Source organism: Idiotropiscis lumnitzeri, chromosome 12 (assembly GCF_059441095.1).
Source record: "Idiotropiscis lumnitzeri isolate Australia: NSW breed Sydney's pygmy pipehorse chromosome 12, RoL_Ilum_1.0, whole genome shotgun sequence".
Lineage (NCBI taxonomy): Eukaryota > Metazoa > Chordata > Actinopteri > Syngnathiformes > Syngnathidae > Idiotropiscis > Idiotropiscis lumnitzeri.
In genome coordinates this window covers 10,683,913-10,707,773 of record NC_142402.1, presented here as the reverse complement: position 1 = coordinate 10,707,773, position 23,861 = coordinate 10,683,913, and the positions used below count along the sequence as shown (strand labels likewise).

The 23,861-nt window shown below is 40.6% G+C and overlaps 2 protein-coding genes across 2 annotated transcripts; both read left to right on the top strand.

Annotated features, from left to right (window-relative positions):
- The first annotated feature begins 2,517 nt into the window (after nt 1-2,517).
- Nucleotides 2,518-5,707, top strand: apoda.1 (apolipoprotein Da, duplicate 1). The gene is made up of 5 exons (XM_088311402.1): nt 2,518-2,582; nt 3,597-3,731; nt 4,124-4,245; nt 4,319-4,404; nt 5,337-5,707. The coding sequence occupies exons 2-5, from the start codon at nt 3,603-3,605 to the stop codon at nt 5,594-5,596; spliced, it is 597 nt and encodes a 198-aa protein (XP_088167528.1). The 5' UTR covers nt 2,518-2,582; nt 3,597-3,602; the 3' UTR covers nt 5,597-5,707.
- A 5,593-nt stretch (nt 5,708-11,300) lies between these two features.
- On the top strand, nt 11,301-16,758 carry and2 (actinodin2). Its single transcript, XM_088311982.1, has 6 exons — nt 11,301-11,380; nt 11,458-11,534; nt 13,226-13,288; nt 13,401-13,564; nt 14,199-15,083; nt 16,366-16,758. The coding sequence occupies exons 2-6, from the start codon at nt 11,477-11,479 to the stop codon at nt 16,756-16,758; spliced, it is 1,563 nt and encodes a 520-aa protein (XP_088168108.1). The 5' UTR covers nt 11,301-11,380; nt 11,458-11,476.
- Nucleotides 16,759-23,861: the final 7,103 nt, after the last annotated feature.

Below are 23,861 nucleotides of genomic sequence, written 5' to 3'. Positions count from 1 at the left end.
CACCTTGCAAAAAACTCATGTGTAATTACTGAAGCAGCACTGCTCCTTAAGCGCTAAACCTCTTTGGACGTTTACCTCACTAATCCCTTGTTAGCACTTTAGGCCATAGTTAAGACACCTAAATGCTTAGCTCCCCTTTTGCACCGGCAAAATAAGCAAAGACCTCCCGCTCAGAGGCCTGATGCCGCGACGCTTGGAAAATCCTTCCATAAGTCTTGTTTGTGCGTTTTTTTTTTTTTTTTGTGAAGTGTTGCTCTCACTGGGGTGTCGTTGTGTTGACCCAAACATGCTTGATGGTCATTTGTTAGAATTCCGTCTAAATTGGCTGGATCATCGACTCAGACCTCCTAAGCTGACAGTTTGTGCTCACCAGCCGCTTACTACCCGGGGTCTGCACTTTGAGGAATGTTTTCTAAATTGTTGATGGCTTTGTTTGCAGCAAAGTTTCCGCAAAATAAAGACGAAACCGTAGAGTCGACGTTTATTCACCTGTGCCTTTCACACAAAACACAGCAAAGCTAGACGAGACTAGACTGGCCCTGATGGCTTCAGTAATAGGTTGTTGGGCGCCAGTGGATAGACGCAGTCATTAGTTTCCGCCACATTAGTGTAATAGCAGAATCTGTATTTATTTACCGTGCCTTTTACACAGAACCCAGCGAAGTCTGACCCTCAATGGAATTCAATAATATATTCGGATGCAGTTGTTACGACGCTTTCATGCCAAGTTTCCACAAATTTAACAATTTTTTCCTAGATTTCTTTTCAGAGGTGTAAATTAATTTTTGTAGATTATTTTTTGTGTGCTGATTCCAAATCTGCTCATCAGGTATTCATAATATTACAAATCATAAAATAACTATGATATAATGTATACAGTATTATAATAATATATATAGTAATATTTATAACGGTTAGATTCCGCAACAGGTGGAATATTTTTCCAAAACGTCATAACTATAAATTACAAAGTATGGTATAATCTATATTGCCAAGCATTTTTAGGTCAAACTTAAAAACAAAAAGTGAAGCATTTTTTAAATCAGAGTCAAAAATATGTTTAGGGACACACAAACCCATCTCTGATTAAACTTTGCTGTTGAGCAGTGTTATTGAAAGGTTGTGAAGTAATTTGCATGTGTGAATTTTTCCCTCTTTGCTGGGTTCTGATGATGGCAAAAGGCAAATGACTAAATAGGCACTCTGCTGTTACGTGAATTTTGCACAAAGTCTGTGTGAAGAAGGATAATAATTAATCCCACGTTTGCCTTTTTTTTGTATGTATTTATTATCTATTTTTTTTTTTTAAGAAAAACAAAGTTTCTGAAATGTGTCCAAACAGTAGTACATACATTTTCCTGTGCCTTTCATACAGAACCCAGTGAATGAAGGTATGCTAAAAATCGCCTCACTAGACCTCAATAATTGCTCGGTCTGCACGGAATAGATGAAGACACGAGCCTCTTTCACACAAATTCTCCTTTATTAGCGCATCAGAGCCATACTGAATCCATTTTTATTAGCCTGTGCCTTTCACACAGAACCCTTTTGCAGATCGAAATGAATTGGAAATAGGCATTAAATAAGAATCGATCAATAAATGACAATCTATTACAAAAAACACTAATGCCATTTTGCGCTCCAAAATGCCCAATAGAGGACTTTAGAATTAAGCATTAGGACTTAAAAACATCTAAACTGGTCATTTAGGAATCTGTGGGTCACGTAAGCTTTTTATGAGGGATTTCTGTCCATCTTGTTTGCAGGCAGCATTATAGAGTCACAGTGAGGCAAAGGGATCACGGCAGGTTTAACCTCCATGGCTATAAATTGACAAACAAGACACTCTTTCTGCTTGGTCCTCTTCTAATTACAGCTACAATCTGCCATCCGGACGTTTCACACTGCAGCCTAATCCTGCTAAAGTGGAAGCATTACGTCTTGGTCAAATCTTGTTTAGGTCTTGTTGACTGTGAGCTGATTGTTTAGGTTGAATAATCCCAAAAATAAGCCTTCAATCTGAGTGGCGGCACATTCAGGAACATGCTGTTGTCATCAGAATCATCGGAGGTTGAGGATTTTTTGCTTCTCTCTGGTTGATAAACTAGGAGAGTGATACAGTGCTACATTGTGTCATAAAAATGCTACTGTATATTTGAAAACAAAAACAAACGAGTTTCCATCCATTACAAATAGATCAAGAAAAAGGAAGTCTGCCATTTTGGTTTTAAAAGGAGATTATAAGGAGATTTTTGCCATTTCCAGGATTCTTCAAAAACAGTCTCGTTCTAGAGATTTTCTCCCAATGCAATAACATTTGAGCTATGTAAAAAGCTCGAGCACAAAACATAAAAAGCCTTCAGAATTTAAAGAACTATCTGGATGAGTGGCACAGCAGAGGCCAAAATCATTGTTTTATAACATGTGTCCTGGTGTGTCCCCCATGATTCCAATTTGTTAATAGTTGACTTCAAGTCGGAAATAAAGTCACGGCCCCAACACAAAAGCACCATTGATGACGCCGAGGTGCACTGTGGACCAAATCTCACTTGCAGTAACATTTCCTTCTGACCACCTCTGAGGTAAGAAGTCATTCTTAATCTATTCATAACTTGGTTTGGTCTTATTCAGAATTAAGCACACAAACGAGCCGACATTTATTTTGAAATGACATTTTTGACTTATTTGGGGAATTTAATTTCTTGTCATCCTTTTCTTTCATAGAATAGAAAAAAAAGGTGCATTGCCTGATGAATAAAATGATGACAAAAACGAAAAATGTGCACACATCATCCTTTATAAAAGGAAAATAATGCTTTCAACAAGTTAAACAAGAACATGGCAAAGTACACATCCAAACTCTGATTTTTCTTTATCGTGTTCAAGCCATTTTTTACGGGCAGCATTTAAACCTGACCCCCGTCACGGACGTCTGACACAGAATTGTTGCGCTTTTGGAGCATTTTTTCCAAGTACCGGTTTTAGCAAATTATGGTATTGTGACATTTTTGCTCACTGAAACTCAAAATTAGTTTTTGGTCCCAGTACTTGGACATAACTAAGTGTAGCTAATTTACATATACCCACGACTACAACCAGTTTCTCCCCCCATGACTTGGAAGCTAAAGATCCAGAACCACTTTCAAATGACACGTGAGCTTCACGGAAATTATATTTATATCCAAGCTTGTTTGAAAGTGTTAGCGCGGGTTAGCGTTAGCTACTAATAACCGACACATCCTCTGCGACGTGTTGATGTGGACGTTTAGGGAGTACTTGTGTTGCATCCGCCTCATGAAATGAGTCACACACTAAATGTCTTGTGTAAATCGGCTTGATTATAAAGTGTTGCCTCCATGAGGGAAAATACTCTTCTGACTTTGCCACTCAGGTGCGCAACAAGTAGACAACCCCTGCCTCGTGGAAACTGACGCATTGGCACACCCAGCAGAAAAACAATAAAATGGCCAAAGCCGTTGTTGGGCTCACGAAGAGAATTTATGTGGGGTTGCAACGACACAATTCTATAGAGTGCCACAAAACAACTAGGATCTGGTTTAAATGGCGAAATGTACATGTGTGTTTTTCTCTGTCAGGTATCAATGGTGAAGCTCACCATGAAGCTGTTTTTGGCACTGGTGGCATTCATTGTGCCTCTCGTCAGAGCTCAGGTGCCTCACTGGGGTCCATGTCCAGAACCCGATGTCCAACCCGCCTTCGACCTCAAACAGGTAATACAATAAACAGATATCACCTCTCTCTCTCTCTCTCTCTCTCTCTCGGAATGCCCTGACATAATACTGACAGTGCAACGACGCATATAGACAGGCATACCTGTACTCACAGCAATTTATTCTTTATCATTGGCAAAGAATGAGTAATATTAGAGCCACCCCAGCTTTTGATTTCTTTAGATTTATTAAGTGTTTTCCATACGTCTTCCTCCCATTACCAGTACTGTTTTTGGAATGTCCCAAAGAGGAAGGAAACCACCAGGGTCGACATCATGTTCATGTCATTTACTTCTAAGAGCATCAAATTCAAACATCTTTCCACTTTGATGTGATTATTCAACAATCAGCTGCGCACAAACAAAACAGTGATTGTTATATGCCTTTTACAGTTCATGGGAAGGTGGTTCGAAATTGCCAGACTGCCGACGCAATTCGAGAGGGGCCGCTGCATTGAGACCAATTTTACGTTCAGAGGCGACAAGTCCATTCGAGTAGTCAGCTCGGAAGTGCTGTGAGTGAAAAAAAAATGATGATGATTATAATGATGAAAGTTCCTGGACTCTAACAAGGATTGTGGTTGACAGCAAAGGAAAGCTGAGGAAAATCGAAGGAACCGGTGTCATTGAAGATCAGAAGAATCCTGCAAAACTTGGAATAAGCTACTCTTACGGTGAGATTTAGGGAATCTTGTGAAGCCCTTTTTTTTTAAATATATAGGTCGTGGTCAGACACAATGTTTCCTTGAGATACAAGTTTCGATTTGCTCCGTTACCACGCTTGTCACTTAAAACACTCTCACGTTGTCTTTCCCCACTGAAATGAGTGGAAATGTTATTAAATTGTTCCCGCCTGCTTCCCCCCAAAAGGGTTTTGAACATTTTATTAAAAAGAAAATAGCACTTTATAATATTATACTTAATTAGAAACACACAGTAATGACAATAAAATTGAATGTAAAGAATGAAAAAGTTTTAAATTTTTTTTCTATTCAATGGACATTGTGCTGCTCCTTCTGGTGCATGCGCCTTGACCATCTGGAGACAGTATAATAAAGACATCCCATTATACATGGAGATGGCATTTGAAGTTAAGTGTCAAATTAAACATAATACAAAGAGAGTTGAAAACGGACGAACAATGTTCCTCTAAGAATAACTTGCTAGCTTAATGCTAACATATAATAGAAAATGCTATTGACGGGCTAATGGTTGTCACAGTCATAGAACTCTTTAAACAACGGATAATTTAACACAAATGCTGGAGCAACACATGTAGACGGACAATAGCACAACATCCACAGGCATATACAGTATTCTATATCTTTACAAAAATGATTAATATTACAGCATGTTACTGAGTCACTTAGAGTAGCAGTAGAAGTAGCACAATTCTTCTTTGTTTGTGTCTTTATGACAGTGCAGTATTATAATGCTTCTCAGTGGCCAAGACAGGCACACTAGAAGGAAAAGCACAATGAAATTAATGGAGACTGGAGTATGCTTTGGAAAATGTCTGTTTTGGTTTACAAGCAAAGTCAAGGAACAAACTGAACTCACATCTCAAGGCACTGTTGTACTCATAGATGTGTCTTTCATCCATCAGTGCTGCCGTTTTCCCCTTACTGGATCCTGTCCACCGACTACGTGAACACAGCTGTGGTGTACTCCTGTACGGACATCTTGCGTATCTTCCACCTGGACTTCGCCTGGATCCTGAGCCGCACGCGGACTCTGCCGTTGTCAACCATTGACAGTGCCAAGGAGACCTTCGCCAACAACAACATCAACGTGATACGCATGATCGACACCAAGCAGCAGGGCTGCGACAAGGACGCGCCCTGGAGTGATGACCAGCTCTTATAATCCTTTATTTTAAATTTAGTCGTGCTTTTGTTACGATGAGAGGAGTAACTAGCTGAAAATGTGCAAGCAAATATAAAAGCATAATTGTATACCTAAATACGTGTCTGCACTGAACCACTGCTTCCTACCAACGACCAAAGAAACACTATACCATCAATTTATATCACAAATTCAAATGAGAGACCGATTAAATGGTTTATTTTATGCAATGTACTGAACCAGTTATTTTGTCATCGGTCTCATGCTTACAGCCTAAACCAGTGACACAAAGCTTGCAATTAGAATGAATAAACCTTTCAAATTCAATTCATGTGAGCTTTTGTTAGTTTTCGGTATGCATCAGTTGGAAGTTAAAGTTCGTCACGGAATATTATAACATGTTTTCAAGAATAACATTGTGTGTGTATTGCATTAGAGAACAAATGTGCATTTTTTTCAATGAACAACAAACAATTTAGAACAGTTGCCTCGTGTGTTGCTAACATGTATATGACATTCTTTGGTCAAAATATCACAAGAATCAAGAAATGAGCCACAGAGAACTAAAAGTGGGCTAACTTCATTTTTGTCAATTTTCAGTTCCGTCCAGAAATGAAGATCCAAAGGGCATGTCTTTCCGATGAAAATCAAGGTTTACTTTCAATTTGGACATGTAAGGAGCAGTCTTTTAATACTAATGCATTCATGACTTTTCCTGATTTGCCAATAAAACGTTTTTCAAGCCCCATTTCCAAGATTGCTGCACTAATAAAACCAGGCTTCATCTCCTGCAAAACTATCCCAGAAAGTGAGGTTCAGAAATTGATAGATAGTCGATTCAGAAAATAAGTAGGGCTTTAGCATGGATGCCAGTCCATGTACACGCTAATATAAGTGAATGTTGTCTGTCATCTTTCATGAAATACTAATCGTCTTGATGGCTGGCTCATAAACTAAAATCTGAGGAAAACCACATTTAAAAAAAAAAAAAGAAGTAATTATTGCCACAAACATTACCAACATATAAATTCCCCAGAAGCCGCCACTCCTCGCGGCTCATCAGGGCGGCACTTATATTAGTGATGCTTTGGAGAGGACTGTGAGTATTGTCGTATTGTTTGTCTGCATGTGTTGCTGCCCTATTTGTGTTCAACCCATTGAGTAAAGTGTTATAACACCGTAACATAGATGATATTTTGACTTAGCATTCAGGTAGCAAAATGAATGACTTGATTTAAATACACAAGGTGTAAATTCTTCACGTTTTATACTTAGTTTGACCGTAAACGTCAAGTGGGAATAGCAATAAACCGCTTGAAATGTCTCACAAGCCAAAACAAATAACAATATAGGTCAGATGACGAGTTGTATCTTGAAAAAAAATATTATTCTGCCATATTTGGATGCTTCAGGACTCCCCGGATATGAATGAAGTCTCATAATAAAATAAATAAAAGGATGCAATTAGGTCTGCGTGTTTTGATGTGTCCGCCTCAGGACAGAGATCACACTATGTTAAAATGTTTAAAGAGTGTGTCAAAAGGGAGAGGGGGGAGTGTTATGGAATGTTCCGATATCTTCTGCAGCCCGTTTAGAATCATATGCTGCAGGTTGTTGTTGCTCTTTCCACAAAACACTATCTGATTGATTTAGCCACGCGATTCTCCTCGATGCATGGATTCATCAATCCCATCACTCCTATGTTGTGACACATCCTCTGATCAGGCTGGGTGAGCGAGGTTTGTGTTCAACACACAACGATAGGTGACTGTGGTACTTTAAAAAGCGGCCTGAACATGGCTAATTAATTGGCTATGTTGGAAAATTACACTTGTAGTCCCCCTTTGTGGTGACACAATGTCTGGTGTTTTTTAATGTCAACAAGCAGGATCAGCAAAATGCCTAAAACATGTGCTGCTCGAACAAAAGCCATCACATCTGTAGTCCCCACAAATTGTGCCGCAGAGTGTGTGGTCGAACACACACTGGCATCACGAAAACTCTTAAAACAAGCATGAAAGACTCCATGCGGAGGCTTACATTGAATGCTCACGCTTGGTGTATTTAGATCAGTGTTTGATACCTCAACTTGGGCCATAAATAGCAGCCTTTTCTTCCGTTGTGACACCGTTATTGATTTTTTTTTATTGAGTGTTTGCTATCTCCAAACTTCTAATTTAAAACCTTGACCCCTGTCAGAAACTCGACACCCATCTTGAATGCTAAATTCAAACCCTGAGTCGAATTTGAAATGCGGTTAAGTGTTCATTGCAACGCCTTACACAGGTTTGAAACCTAAATATGAAACCCTAATTCTATCTTGAACCCTAACTTCCACTCACTATCCAAGCCGCTTATCCTCACGAGGGTGACTGGCATGCCTCAACTATCTGTACAGCCTGAACTGGTTGCCAGCCAATCGCAGATTAATTACACAACTTTAAAATCGTGCTCTCAGCACCGCCTTTGGTTGTTGGTGGTTGGATGAAATAGAATCACTTTCTCATTCAATTCAATGCACAAATTGCTGCTTCCCACCTTGGCCACCAGGGGGCAGTATAAGAGAGACAGACGGATATACAGTGAGACGGGACTTGCATGGCCCACACATCTCCTTCTAAAGAGTATTTGTGAGTAATATTGTGTTGAATGTCTAAAAAAGTCAGTTTCTGAAAGTTTTATACTATATTTGTATCCCATTCTGTGTTTGCATTTGTATTAGACTCGTGTACTAAATCTAAAAAGCATCTGATGTCAATTCAACACCAATATGACTTCCATTCAGAAATTCTGCTACAGATTGGATGGCATTTACATTAATTCTGGTGGGGAGTGATGATTTAAGAGTCGAGTCATTTGAATTACAAGCATGGTCACGGAACAATTTAAACTTGTATCTCAGGGCACCACTGCAATTTGGGTTTAAAATATATTGTTCGTGAGACCGGTCTCAGCGCTTGTCAGACACAACTCACACGTTGCTGCTTTAAGGACAAAATTTCGCCTGTCAGAGACGTGAACTCTTTTTTTGTGTGGCTGTAATGTCTCATTCATCGTTTTTACTCTCGCAGATTTCGAGGACCTGCCGTTTGACGATGACATCTAGTGAAAGACCTTGATAGATCAGACAAATCCAAATCTGGGATCCATATTGAACATTCCTGTTAGTAAGGAGCAGACCTGCCATTTTGCTTCCATGTCTTAATGACATACAATTTTCTTTCCGTAGTCATCCTGCAGATGTTGTGGGATTCTTTACGTCCCAAAGATTCTTTGGCCAACGGAACAACACCTGGTTGGTAATTATACAGATTATGAACTCATGTAAATTTGTACATGACATAATGAGTGGCGTGTTAGTGCCGTGTTACATATTAGAGAATGGAGGATTGCATTGTCACAAAAGAGAGTGCAAAAAAAAAAAGCACTTTCTGAATTTTACACAGGTTCTGATTTGAGACCAGCATGTGAAACGCTCACCTTTGCTTCAGTCACTGATATTAATCTCTAACTCTTACACAGCCTTGAAAACCCAACACTGAATTGAAAGCCAAACACTAAGGGGTACGTTCCTGAAGGATACAGTCACATATAGTATTAATTGAACACTAGTAGTCCTCTTTTTATTCTATATATTTTTCAGCAAGCAACTTTCTGTTTAAGTGTTTGAAAACAAAAGGAAAATTCGTTTTTTGGTGGTTAAGGAAATTACAGGAGATTGGCGTCTGATTTTGTGCTCCACGTTCTTAGCAGGCACCGCGTCGTGTTTACAAGAGTCTGTCTTTTCATGAGCTTCTCATTTACAAGCAGCATGAGGCGCTTTTACACGCTCCCAAATCACTTTTTTTTTTTTTCCAGAGCCGTCGCCTTGCCCGAAGAGACACATCACCACGGAAGGCTGAGATGGCAAAGAGGAAAAGGTTCATGACTCATGACAACCAAAGAACTGGAAATTACACCAGCGCCTTGAGGTACAAGTGACCCGGTTTATGAATATTTCAATAAGTTGATTGTTTTTTTTGGGTTTTTTTGCTTAGACAAATTTGAGATTTGAACGCTGTATGGTGGCAGATGATTGAACTCGACAAGTGGCAGTTGGGCCAATTAGTAAATATTCTTCAACAAAGAAACGTCATTCTTTTTCTTGCCACTCTCATCAGTAGGTTATGTTTTTATAAAGTACTACGTGCTTTCATATAGAAGTGGCTCGACATACGAGAGACGAGCAGCCACTTTTTATTCTTGACTAGCAAGGTTTTAGATACGAATGCAAACACATTTAATGAGTCAAATGTGGCCCCTGGGCACCAAATTTTCCCCACCCCTAATGTGGACAGTACGGACCATGCAGGCTACGTGGCATTCCTAAACTCAACCCTAATGGGTCAACTTTGCACATAGTAGCAGCAAGATTTCGCTTCATTAGGGTGTCCTGCTTCCACTAATGATTCCTCAGTGCCTCCACCATAAAAAGCATGGCGGCGCGTCAAGGAAAATCATAAACAGAATGATAATGTATGCGTTCTACATTTTTTATTTATTTATTTTTTATAAATGAGGCTCTTTTAGCTGAATAGCTGTTTACAACACTGACTCGATGGGCAGTGTTGGGAACACCTCTTAATCGGTTCCTCCGAAATGGAAGAAACCCAGTTAGATCTTAATTGGAGACAGAATTCTTATGCGAACCCTTACCCCAAACCTTATTTGAAACCGCAACGCTATCTTGAAATGCTCATTAGAAACCTTATAATCCTATTTTGGAAGCCTATCCTTGGAACCCTAATTCAAATCTCGATCCCTGCTTCATTTGAAACCTTAACCGTGTCTTGAAACCCTAATTTCAAATGTTAAACCAGAATTGAAACCCTAACCCAACATTGAAGGCCTAATTTGACATCTTTCCCTTGGCTTCAAACCTCTAATACAGGCGTGGGCAAACTACGGCCCAGGGGCCACATGCGGCCCGTTAAACGTTTTAATCCGGCCCGCTGAATTTGAAAAAAAATCAAATGAATAAATCTTATTAATGTTTTATTTTCTAAATACTGTGGTTTATATGTTGTTGTAATGCTTTTGTTCACTTTCATTTCCAAATAAATGTCTTTTTTTTCTCAGATGAGGCGAGGTGACCAAAACACTCCATGCATCTGCACCTGGTCCGGCCCCTCTGTCAAATTTTAGAACCCATTGTGGCCCGACAATTAAAAAGTTTGCTAATACTTAATTTTACGCAACGGCGGTTCCAATATCCATCCAAAGTAACTATATTCAACCAGACACAATGTGGAGTGGCATTCCTCAGGGAAATATGTTAAGTCCATTCATTATCCATAAAGAAAACTGACCTTAGGGATCTATCATTTTGTGTTACCGTCCCGTATAAACACCATTTGGCACGGCTCTTGTTTGGTTTTGACGTAGATGTGCTGTATCTAAGTGGACTTAACAGCTAACAGCTGTTCACTTCTACCCAATAATCCCATTATGTAAATGTACAAAACTAACTGATTGCAAAAACCTGTCAGGAAAGAAATATCCTCTTGTTAATATGTCCCTCCTCTCTTCGTGGTTGCTAATGACAGGGCGGCTGCAGGTTGGGGCGGCGGCCAATCCGGCGGCACCCAACAGCAACCCCTGTGTCGTTTTCGTTTTTAATTTTCCGTGGGGGGGAGCGTCCTTAAAACCACCGCCCATGCCCGCCCGTGCCATACCTGATGGTAGAGAGGCACGGGGGGGCCAGACAGCTAAGGCCAACAAGCAGAGGAGGACACAGAGACAGAGACCCCTTCAGCACCAGTGCAGGTAACACTTTGTGTCAAAAGTAGTGCTAAAGTCGAAGTCGATATCTGATTGTTAACTGTCTTTTATTCAACACACAGGAAGCGCCTCAAACCAAGCATGGCATCGCCTTCCATGATCCACATTGGATTCCTCCTAGCCATCTGTTTATTACCAGGTGATTTTTTTAAGCTTTTAAAATTCATGTAAGATAAATATAATATTTTACGTTCTAGTTGATTTTACCATCATAAGAGGCTATAAAATGGAGATGACCATATTTGACTGCTTCTTGTGTTGCCAATGTTCACTGTCATTTGTTGACGATCCCTCAAAGAATGAATTGGTATTGATTTTTGTTTCTTCTGAAGAGGTTTTTAGAAAAGCCGCACCTGGTTTGAAGTCATAGAATAAAATGATTTGCATTTAAATTTAACATGTAAAATACATGAAGACAGGGAAACATTTTAATTAATATACCGAATGGTATGTTAAAGGGGAATGGGTGTAAACGAGGATTGTTTTTAATCTTAACTAAATCTTAACAAAAAACGAGAGTTTTATTGGCTTCATAGCGTTTATTCCTTTTTAAAAAAAATTGAATTTTGATGATTAAACAAATAATGGTTCATAACGACCCATTAACAATTTCTGGTACTGTATACATAATAAATCAGGAGGGTTTCATTTGAATTATTTCTAACAGCCTAAATAGGTTGAAAGTACTGCAAATGGTGAAAAATGAGCAGTAATTTCCAAGAATTTATTTAGGAACTTAAAAGAACAATTTCCATATACTCAAGACTTAATAATCTAAACTTTAAATTGGCATCGTAATAGTTTTTTCCCATTTGAAGCACATCTGGTTGCTTCAATAGGTTTATCATTCCAAAAATAGTTATGCTGAGCCCCCCCGCAAACATTTTAATAAATCATTTTAATTTATTTATTAAAAAAGTTCAAAGAAAAATAGCCATTATTTTTTTGCCTCCCCCAAAAAAACAAATCAAATGACATCACACATCATTACATCATCACGTCTGACAAAACATATACACTTAAAAAATTAAAAGGAAATGTATTCAATTAAAGACAGTTAAATCATCATAATAAAAACATTAGTATAAAAATATATTGAAACCTGAATCGGGCATCACATACTGTTTAAGTCTGACAAAAATATTACGTATTAAGTGTAACTAAAATCATGTATTTAAGGCAAGCTAAATTCCACCACAAGGGGAAATTCTATTTACACTCTAAAGAAGATGTCAGAAAAGTGCACTAAGAGGATGCGACCCGAGAGGAGTTTTGCGGCTGCTGAGTTATATTAAAACCAATTTTTTTTATAAATGCGACATGGCACCTCTGACAACCAAAATGGCCTTTGATAGAGGAAAAATGTTCCTCTGCTGTAAAAGTGCATGAAAAGTCATATTCAGACCCTGAGTTGGTTGGTGCCCCAATCAGCTGAGTAGACAGTTTGACTTTTACGAGTACTAAACTTCAGAAGGAAACCCCTGGTGGAGCAGAGGATATTCCACACGGGAATCCACACAAACACACATCCGCATACAGTTTTTAATTTTTTTCTTTTAGTAATAAGCCTGTTTGAGGGCCCTCACTTTGAAGTTTTACAGGTGGAGGTGGCCCCCGGTTGTCTTATAAACACACAGATGCTAGTTAAAAGCGAGGGCGGGTGCTGCCAGGGCGCCACGATCCGGGCACCTGCCGCGTTCTGCCCCCCCAGGGGCCCCTTTGGGCGGCCCAGTGTTTTTTTTCTTCCGTGTGGAGGGAAAGCGAACATCTGGTCCTTGTCAGTGAAGGTGCCTGTTGCTTGCTAATGTGACTCCTGTGTGGGTTTTACAGAGTTCCTCGGGGCCGTCCCACTGGAGCAGCTCAAAGAGGATGAAGGTAAGGACCCGTGCACATGTTACGGCGGATTCTTTAGTGGTACCACACCACTTTTCAAAATTAGGAGATGAGATGAGATGAAATAAAATGAGATAATGTAGTTCTTCAAGTGGCTTGGTTATGTCTTCAGTTGGGGTGGTGTCTGATGACACGAAGGCTGAGGTCATGGCAAACCTGAGGAAGCTGGTGCGCCACAGGAGGAATGCGCCCGTTATGGCGGTGCCCCAGTTTCAGCGCCTTCCTGACTTCTGGGGCTGGTACAAGCACTTCATGGACAGCCACAACCAGGAGGGGGTGAGAGCTACTAACATCTTTTATTTAGCTTCTCATGCAGTTTAGAGATTTTTTTTCTTTTTTTATGAGGGTAATCAGCAAGGTCTGCTGTAGCTAGGCAAGGATCTTGATCATTTGAATCAGACATGTTGCAGCTGGTAGAGATGGTAAACGGGCAAGACAGCAGTCCTCGAGGAATAGGATTGAAGACCTCTGTTTTATGGTGCCAGTGAACTCAACTAATTTCATAACATCAGATTGAAAGATATTGAACAATTCTGGAAAAAAAAGAGACCTCAACTTGTTTAATGCCACTCTCAGTTGAAGTTTACTGTCAAACTAAAAGTAAAACTAAGAATTACATCTTGTGTATATAAAACAATCATGTTGGCATGTTGGTTTTTAGGAAAATCTGCATATAAGAAACAATGCAACTAATATTTGCACACAAATGGTGCAGTAACACATGTATACAGATAATATTCTTAAGTTCATGTGAGAACGCGGGATAGCTGCGAACCGTGACTTATGCTCTGTGCCAAAAACTCTCAATTCTAATCCATGAAACGTAACAGCCCGGGACAGTTACCCCTGAGTCTCCAAATCTCAGAATAAGACAAAAAATAACTTTTTTCAAACATTGTGTACTTTAAAGGTAGAGGATTTGGACCGTCTGTACATGGCGTACCTTCAGAACAAACACAGGACCGAAGAGGGCCCCTCCTTCAACCATTACCTCAAACACCTTAGCGAAATCTACAAGGCGTGCGCCGACTCCGACGACCCAGAATGCATCGCCGAATCCACCAGTAAGCCCAAGGCGGCCATGGTGATGCCCACTCCCATCAAGTCCGCCGCCGTCCGGATGTGCAACCCCTACGTCGACCCATACTGCCTCTTCCCGCTGACCTCCAAGGCCGCCGCCATCCCTGATCCGGCGCCAGCCCCAGCCAAGGCACCCGCCCCCATCCTCTCCCCCGTGCTACCCATGTCCTTGAAGAGCCCGACTGGCTTCTACCACTACGCTCCCATCCTGGAGCCCTTCCTGAGCCACGAGCAGAAGGCTGAGCTGCTGCGGATCTGCAACCACGAGGACGTCGAATGTCTTCAGTACCACTTAAGGGCGGCATACGGCTACCGACCCGCCGCCGGTCCCGCGCCATCATACGCTGCCCTCAAATGTGACCCCAAGGACCCTTATTGCAAGCCAATGATGGTTGAAAAGGCCCCCACTGGTTATTACCATCTGCTCTCCCCAAGTTGTGATCCGGCTACAGATCCCCTTTGCGCCCCCGCCGGCCTTGGTGCTGACTCGGCGCCTCAGGAGCAGCACTGCAATCCGCTGTTTGACGGCGGCTGCAACCCGTTGACCGCCACCAAGCTTTCGAGCCTGAGCAAGCCTGTGCTGGAGTACGCCCCCAAAGGCCAGTCTGCCCACGTCGCCGCCCCCCTAACCTGTGACCCCCGCTACGATCCCTACTGCATACTGGCGGCTGCCGCTGCCCTGCGCAAGCCCCAACCACAACTCCCAGAGCAACAGGTCTGAATCTCACGTCCTGAGTAATGTTTTGACTAGTGCTACTCTTATTTTAAATACTTTTCATTTGGCTTATTAAGTATTATACGTTGGTACCTTGACTTAGGAACGTCCCAACTACGAATCGTCACTTGTTCAACTTTTTGGCTTTGTGATTGCGAGTCAAGATTTTAGTTATGAGCGAGCTTCAGATACGCCATCGCTCTCGTGAAGTGAAAGAAAAATGGAGCAATTAAGGTAATGTAATGCCCTCGCATGTGGGCAAGGAGAGACGTAGTCGCTGATGGACTTTCAGCCATATATTGAGTGGGACAAACTTTCTCCAACCAAAATACAAAATAAGACCACTCGCAAGGAGCTGCTGTGGACTACAGCTCAGACCCAGACCCTAACATGCAGTCTTGCGGGCATGACGCAACTCACTAGGCCAAACGCTTAAAGGTACTCTTCCAACAAGCACATCAGTACTTTAGTACGTACAGTAATCATACTTTATAAGACCAGTTTTCTTCTTTGCATTGTTTTTTTTTAATAAAATACATTGCTGTATACGTTGCTTTGTTAAAAACACAAACAAAAATTTAGTTCTCTTTAGGGGCTGAAGCAAATTAATGCCATTTCAATTCATTTCAATTTGCAAAATTGATTTGCTATACAAATCGAAGTTGCGAGCTTGGTCACAGAAAAAATTAAACTGGTCAAGGTATAGTGAATGTTCCAGATCGACTTGAAATAGCTACAAAGCCGCAATTTAGAGCGACCGCATAAAAAACTCTTTTCAAGTTGTCTTGATTTAACTTGATTAAAACACAATTTTATATATATTGTAAATGTATGTGAACACATACAAAAGCTATTCAAGCACCAAATCTATAGAAAATACTACCATATGGTTGTATCTGATCTCATATAGTATCTTTTTTAGATAATGTGCCTTGAAGGAGCGATGTCGGCGTGTGAGCGTTTGGGCTGAGCTGTGGCACAGAGCAGCTCCTGCATGAGTGAGCTCATTGTGTTTCTGTTTTAATAAATGGCAGAAAAGTGCAACAGCAACTATGGCTTTACTTTCCCACATGCGAGGGCAATGCAGCAAGTATACTGTAAAAAAAAAAAGAAAAAAAGTTTTTTTTTCTATAGTCCGCAGATTTCTGAGATAGACAAATAGACAACAAAATCTGCGACATAGTGGGGGAACAATGAAGTGATTTTTTTTGTTGCATAATGCTTTCACTTGCTGTCTTCTTTGACCAAAACACACCCATCAATCAATCAATCAATCAATCAGGTCCGCTACAAGCTTGGCATCCGCGGCAAGACCGAGGAGGGCTACGATTGCTATGTGCACTATGACAAAGACTGCACGCCGGTCGACCCCGACAAGAAGGCCAAAGCTCCAACCGAGCCCCGCTGCCATCCCTTTGACCCCACCTGCACGAAGTTTGCACCGCCCTCCGAAGTCCAAGCCCGGGGACCCGGCAAGGGTGGCATCATCCTCCCGGACCCGCACTGCGACCCCGAGCTCGACTACAACTGTCGCCTGCGTCGCGCCGACACAGATGACGAAGAGAAAACGGTGGACCAACATGACCACAAAGCAACCAAGAAGGCCACAAAATCGAGCGCGCCTCGTTTTGACGACTTCCTCCGGGGCATCATGAGCCAGCGCAAGTATATTTAAACCAAAAAGAAAAATCATAGAATAACCTTAAGCCACTTCTAGAATGTGATTTTTTTTTCTAAATCAGCATTACAGTCAAATGACATAAAAGGTTTTATGTTTGTAGAAAAGAGTCATACACATGTATGTATAGATGTTTCTCTTAGCTAGGTAGTGTTAGTTTGCGCATGTGTTGTGTATTCCCTTTGTCAAGATACCCAAACTGTATTTAATATTGACTTCTTTTATTCAGTTTGTTGTTCTTAATAAAAAGTAAAGCTGAATGGGCCGTTGCACCCACTTTTCTTTCATGGCGCCTCCTCAAAATGACTCAAACTTCGACACACTGCTTCATCCACATTTATTGATGGAGGTAAAAATGTTTTGCGATTAAATGTCACGCTTATGGCCTTTAAACCAATAACATTTTATCTGTCATACCAAATCCTTGAAATGATAAACGAACTTTGACTTCATGGTTTGATTTTGTGTCGACCAAAATGGATGATTTCCTGTTCATTTTTTGGCAAGTTTTCTTGTGAATATTTCATGTTCTAGAGGTCAGACCAATTATGGGTAAAGCCAGGGAAAACATTTGATCCCTTTCTCCATGGTAATTCCTCAAAATGATCATCAAAGTTTGACTTAATAGTCCGCCTGCTTTAAAAGGACTAAAAAAAAAAGCTCAGCAATTTAGCATGTGTCGAGTACAGTGATGTCAAACTCATTTTTGTCGCCGGCGTCTTATGGCTTCCCTCAGTCAGTGGCGCAAAAAGTGTGTATGAGGCGCATAGGGGCGTCACGCTAGCGCGGGCGCCAAAGCATTTGGGCAAAATATTTTTTGATTGGGCATTTTATGTATTAAACGGCGTTTTGTTCACGGGTATGGTTTGATCTAATCACTAATACTCATAGAGGCACATCTCTGCGCCATGACTGTCAATGAAACATTCAATAAAAATTTGAAATAAAAGTGTTATATTCCCCCCAAAATGTATTTATAGGCTACATATAAAAAAATGAAATCGTTATAAATATTATTATTATTTTTACATATTTTTTAGGGGGGGGCGCCTGTTATGTGTCTGCATACCGCCCAGAAAGTTCCCCCTCTGCCCTCAGTGGGCCATTCTGACGAAGAAATTTCATCAAAATTGGACCGACCCGCTACGTGGATGAATTTGATACAGCTTTCTAGAACAAGAAATGTTGGGTCAAATTGACCCATGTAGTGGATCGAATGTTTTTGTTTGTTTTTTTAACTAAAATTTGTTTATTTACGCCATAATTTTTTGAAAATGTGTGTTGATGTGATCACAGAATTTCGTCAAAGCTAGTGTTGTTGGGCTAAATTGATAGAATCCTTGAAACACACATACTGGATGGGATAACCCAATTTTTTTTTTCAATTTAGCATCCATCAACTGTCACTGATCTTGTTTCCGATTGGGACTTATTTGGATTAATTCCCAGAAAAGAATTTATCAAAATACAAGTCCTGGGATTGGCTCAAAGTGTCTGTTTCAAATCAAAATGGACAACTTCCTGTTTAGTTTGGGGCATGGGTCCTTGAGCCTTTTTCGCACACCCTGTTATTATAGAAGACATGTCCACCCTGTTTTAACAGGCTACCAATGAAAAGGAGCACTCCAGGAAATTTGGTCGAAAGTTAAAAAAACAATCGCACGCACGCACGCACGCTCACGCATACTGAGGCTCATCCACAGGGTGGCGCTGTTGACACAGCCGATATACTTCAACCACCCTAGGGTTACTTAATTTGTCTTTAAAGAGGAGCTAACTGATGATACATGTCAATATGTATAAATAATCGTCATCATCGTCATCAATTAAGCTTCCTGTTTGCCAATCATTGTAATCAAAACTATCATTGAGTTAATAACCACAGTGCACTCGTTACAATCCACTCCACTGAAAGATTCAAGCCCTTAAAACCCCTCCATGTAATTAAATTTTATCTAAGGTGGTCTCGGGGGAGCGGAGATCAAACCGTGTAGTGGTGGTGGTGAGGAGTAGGAGGAGAAGAAAGTAAATGTTTGGGATCAATTTCACGCCTCCGTGAAGAATAATTGCGGCGGATTGGAAACATTATGATGTGAAAGCTAAGAAGCCGATTTAGGCCCTACAGCCTCGGCATAACTTGGCATGGATGCCTCAGGTTGTTAATAAAAACTGATTAAGATAGATAGATGGATGGATTGGTAAATAAGTGGGTACTGGGTATGTTGGAATTGGTGCAATAGTTATAAAAAGTATGCCCACCGACCACCCCACCCCTGTTCAACTGACATGTTTTTGTGATATAAAAAATGGGACCAAGATAAATTACTTCTGTTTTTATGCATAATTAATGTGACCTGCTATAACCTATAAATGCACACGGCAAATTATAACTGGGATGTGGCTGTGCTCAGAATTAACCAGTCCTAATCAAACTCATGTTAAAAGTTGACGAGCGCAGTATAACAGTGTTTGCATTTAACATTTTAAATATGCATTTATGTTAGCATCAAAACAACACCATACCTACTGACTGAGTCCTGCTTGATGGTGGCAGCATCATGGGGGTGATTTTTGTTCAGGTGGGGAGGGAATTAGGAAGAGTTTGAGATTTGAGATAGTGGTCAATGTTAGCACGAACCATCATGCTTCTGCTTGGTTAGTCGGTTGGACGATCGGAAGATGGATCGATGTACAGTATAGGTAGGTAGGTTGGTGAGTTGACAGACTGATGGACGGACAGACAGAGTCTGTTTGTAGATAGATACATTAGGTAAAAAGATAGATTGGAAGGTTAGTGCGTGTTTTGAGGGTGAGTAATTGTATTTCTTCACAGAAGGAGCGAGCCACTGAGTCCATGAAAATTCTGTTGCTAACCAAAACAGCAAAAGAAGCGCAGTGGACTGCTGCATATTTATGGTGCAGCACCCGTGGAGTCACATTGTTTGTTTCAATAGTTAAAATAAAAATCCCATTTTGCATGGTTTTATCAGTTTTTGCTTTTTTGGGTCTGGTCCAACTGAAGAAATATCCATGAAAAAATTTTTTTTGTGGACGATTGAAAACCAGCTGTACTTGCTATTATTTTCGAATGATTTTAACAAACATCTGTGCGATAATTGCGCTCCAAGTAATAGAGATGACCTATGCGATATTAATATCAAATATTAGTCCAATATCAGACCAGAAAAACAGTATTGGACTATATTGCTCCATCAGAAATCAAGTGCAGTACATTCTCATATTTGAGGTTGAATTTTTGTAACCCAAATGTTTGGAATAGTGGGTTATATTTTGCCATGACCTACTGTTGCTGACTATTTCTCTTTGTTTAAATAGTATCACTTGATAAAATCATACCCAAAAATATTTATAAAATATGTATCATTCCTGCGGATATTGCACCGGCTCCATTATCGGTATTGTACAGTGGCTTTAGGCTGCAATATCTGGATCATATCAGAAATGAAAAGTTGTATCGGGACACAAAGAGCAAGTAAGATAATTACAGTAAGCTGCCCGCCGCCCACCCGCTTGCCCTCATTGACATAGCGAGGGTGCCACTGAGCCTGGACATACTATACTGTGATGATAGTCCTGCGGTGTGGGCCTCGTTGAGGCGCAGTCAGCAAAAGCGTCCGTCTGTGCTGACTCAAGCAGCCCCCCCCCCACCAAATCCCCTAGGAGCCCCCTCAGACTCACTGCCAGCTTCCACAACGTTGTAGCTGCAAGTCAGCCAATGTTGCTACAATGCCAACGGAATAAGAAATGATTGAGTGTGAGCAGTGCTTTAGCATTGTTTATCATTGTTAGCCATGGCAGTTTTTAGCAGTCCGTGCTTGTAAAATCCAGCTGCGATGGGGCTTCACATTTAAGACTTGATGGAATATGAGTTACACCAAGTGTGTATGAATTACTCTTGACGTATTTTTGGAGAGATAACCTGGTACTGCATGCCAATTTCTTTCGATGGGCTGATTGTACTGCACAAAATCCGCCTAGCAACAACTGATGGCCCTCTCGGATTTAAGTACTTGTTTCTTGTCTTATCAAACTTTTCGAGTCCAGGGAAGGAACGTTTTTTTTTTTCTTTAATTTGTCTGTCTGTCTGTTGGTTGGTTGTTCTCTGTGTCTGTCTGTACACTGGGATACAATGCGTACAGTATATTTAAGATGCTATTGACATTTGTTTGTATTTGTATTTACACAGCATTTCATTGTGTGTTTAATTTCTATATAATGAGTTTTTCTTGTTGCATGAATAAATAGGACATGGAAAAACTGCCAAATTAGGTTTCCTTCATTAACAAAATTCATTCATGGCCTTGGCGGCGGTCCATCTTGTGTCTCATTTCAAGTTCCCTCTGCGTCATTGTCTCGCTCTCATCAATTTTGACGTCGGCAGGTTTGTGCCCGCGGGCCCTGACGTTTGCTGGCACGTGGATCGATTACAAAGGGTGTCGGGCGGCAGTCAAGATGGCATCTGAAGGAGCCGCGCAGTTAATGAATTGCTACAACGCTCGACCGAACATTGATCACACACGTCAGCTGACGACAATCAATATGCTCCATCGTTTTATAGGGGTTTACGTCTGTTGCTTGGCTCATAATTTATTGAATGGCGGCTTAAGTGAAACATTATGTTTGTCATTACAGTGGAATATCTCACATCATAAAAGCAGAGATGCATTAAACTTTTACGTATAGTTTAACAACTTGACGAGTTGAGCCGCAGTTGAACCCACATTGTCCACTCGTGTATGCTAAGACCTGCGGCCCTTTAGTTACTAAATGTTGCTAAATGTAATTATGGGATCAAATCAAAATACAGATCACAGAGCAAAAGTCAACAGCTATATAGCCAATGAGAACGTAATCAAAACTAACATTGCAATTGTTAGTATAGTTAGTGTTCTAGCACCACGGATAGTAACTAGGCCTAAGTTAGTACTTTAATGAGCTAACAACAGCATGGCATTAGTTTAAGACAACACAAGTACACTGCTTACTGCAGAGAAGACAAAATTAGGATTGTAGATTTTTGATATGTTGAAATGACTGTGCGGATGACCGCATAGTTTTATTTGTTAAACAGCATAATATTATTTTACAGGTAATACTTTATGTCACGTCACATTGTTTGTTAAGTTCTCAGTTTTTAGTCCTGTCTTTCTTGTCATTTGTGCTTTCATTTTTTTTAGTCATCGTTTCCTCTTGTTTAAACCTGTCAATCGTGCCGTTGGGTCCTTTTTGTCATAATATACTGTATGTACGTACGGGTGACCAGACTCACAAATGTTTGAGATAGGAGCTGTCATTTGGCCAAAATTGGATTTAATTTATATATATATATATTTTGCTTTGATATGTGAGCCCAAACTTGGTATGTGTACCGGATGGGGGCAGTGAACTCAATTCAACTCACTTCCTGAAAAGCAGATGCTTGGCAAATATTGAAAAATTCACCAAAAATCGGCTTCAAGCTGTTTAATGTGATCTAATGCCGTGGCGGAGCGGGGTGAATGGGACTGAAGTTGTGTCAGCTACTTGCGATGACTAGCTGATTCTGAACAAAAGACCATTATACAGCATATTTAGACAATGAAATGTGCATACAACAATACATATTTCACCACTTTCTTGGGGGTGGGGGAGCCATCTCATCTCGACTTGCAGTCTTAAATCGCCACTGCTTAGGGCCGTCACACACTGAGCAATGCAGCAGACCTCCACTCAACACTCGCACACTGTGCAGGGTTCTGCCACAAGATTTTAGGACTAGCCGGCTCTCTGCCACTATTTTAGAGGCAATTCTTTGAATCGCAGTTGCACAATGTTACGAGGTCGCAAATTAAAGCCAATCAAAATGCATGGAAGCTTTCACACAAGCCAAAAATCAATTTTGGGGTTTTAAGCGAGCGAGACACAGCCGCCCACTGTGTGCCGCCAAGCGATACAAATACAATATAGTGTACCACGGGTGACCAAGTCCCGTTCTCGAGAGCCACTATCCCGCCTAGTTTACGGAGACCCCTCCGCCAACACACCTAATTCCAATCATCAGCTCAACATCAAGCTTTGCAGAAGCCCGATAACAACCTTGATTATTTTAATCAGGAGTGTCGGAGGAGGGAGACATGTAAAACAGGCTGGATAGGGGCTCTCGGGACCACACGTGGGCACTCTGGTATATACAGTCCACATATCCTGTTTTACAGAAACCATATTTACAAATTCATATCTACCTGTGAATGAAAGCGTGAAGCTTGAGGTAAAAAGGTGAATAAGTCACATACATAGCTCGCCAGTTCCATTCATTGCATTGTTTTCGTCTTTATTCTCGCCCATGTCCTTCTTCTGCTTGCATCTTCCTTGACTGACACTTCATCTTTAATGGAATAAAAAGTGAAATGGTATAACATATTGTATGAGGAGCCATAGAATGTGATATAGGTTCGCACAGTCCTTATTCTAAATTGTGTGCATGGGTGAGTATCTGTCATTTTTTTTTTTTTATGACGATTGATTAGTCACATTCAGAAGCATCACCCAGTTTGCGGCGGCCATTACTAAATCACTTACAGTCGTCGTCAAAGAAGAATTAGATTGCACCAAATCATGATGCACAAACTGCTTCATTCTTTACATTCTATTTAATAATGTTACTACTCCATATTTTTCTTTTTGAATACAGTTTTACGGTGCTATTTTCACTTCTTAAAAGGGAAGTACATCCCACAAAATGCAATATTAGTCAGAATGCCGTGCCAACAACAGCATAGCGTTACAGATAAGACAAGTACACTGCTTACTGCGGAGAAGACAAAATTATGATTATAGATTTTTGATGTGTTGAAATGACAGTGTGGAGGACCGCATAGTTTTATTTGTTAACAAACATCATCGTATTTTACAGTTAATGCTCTATGCCATGTCTCATCGTTTGTTAAAACTAGTTGAGTCGCATAAAACATTTTTTGGCTTGTCTTTTCTTTTTTTAGGGAGGTTGGGGTGGGCTGGAACGGATTAATGGCAGTTCCATTAATCTCAGTGGGGCCAGATGATTTAAGATTCAATTCTTTTGAGTTGCAGGTGTTGGTACA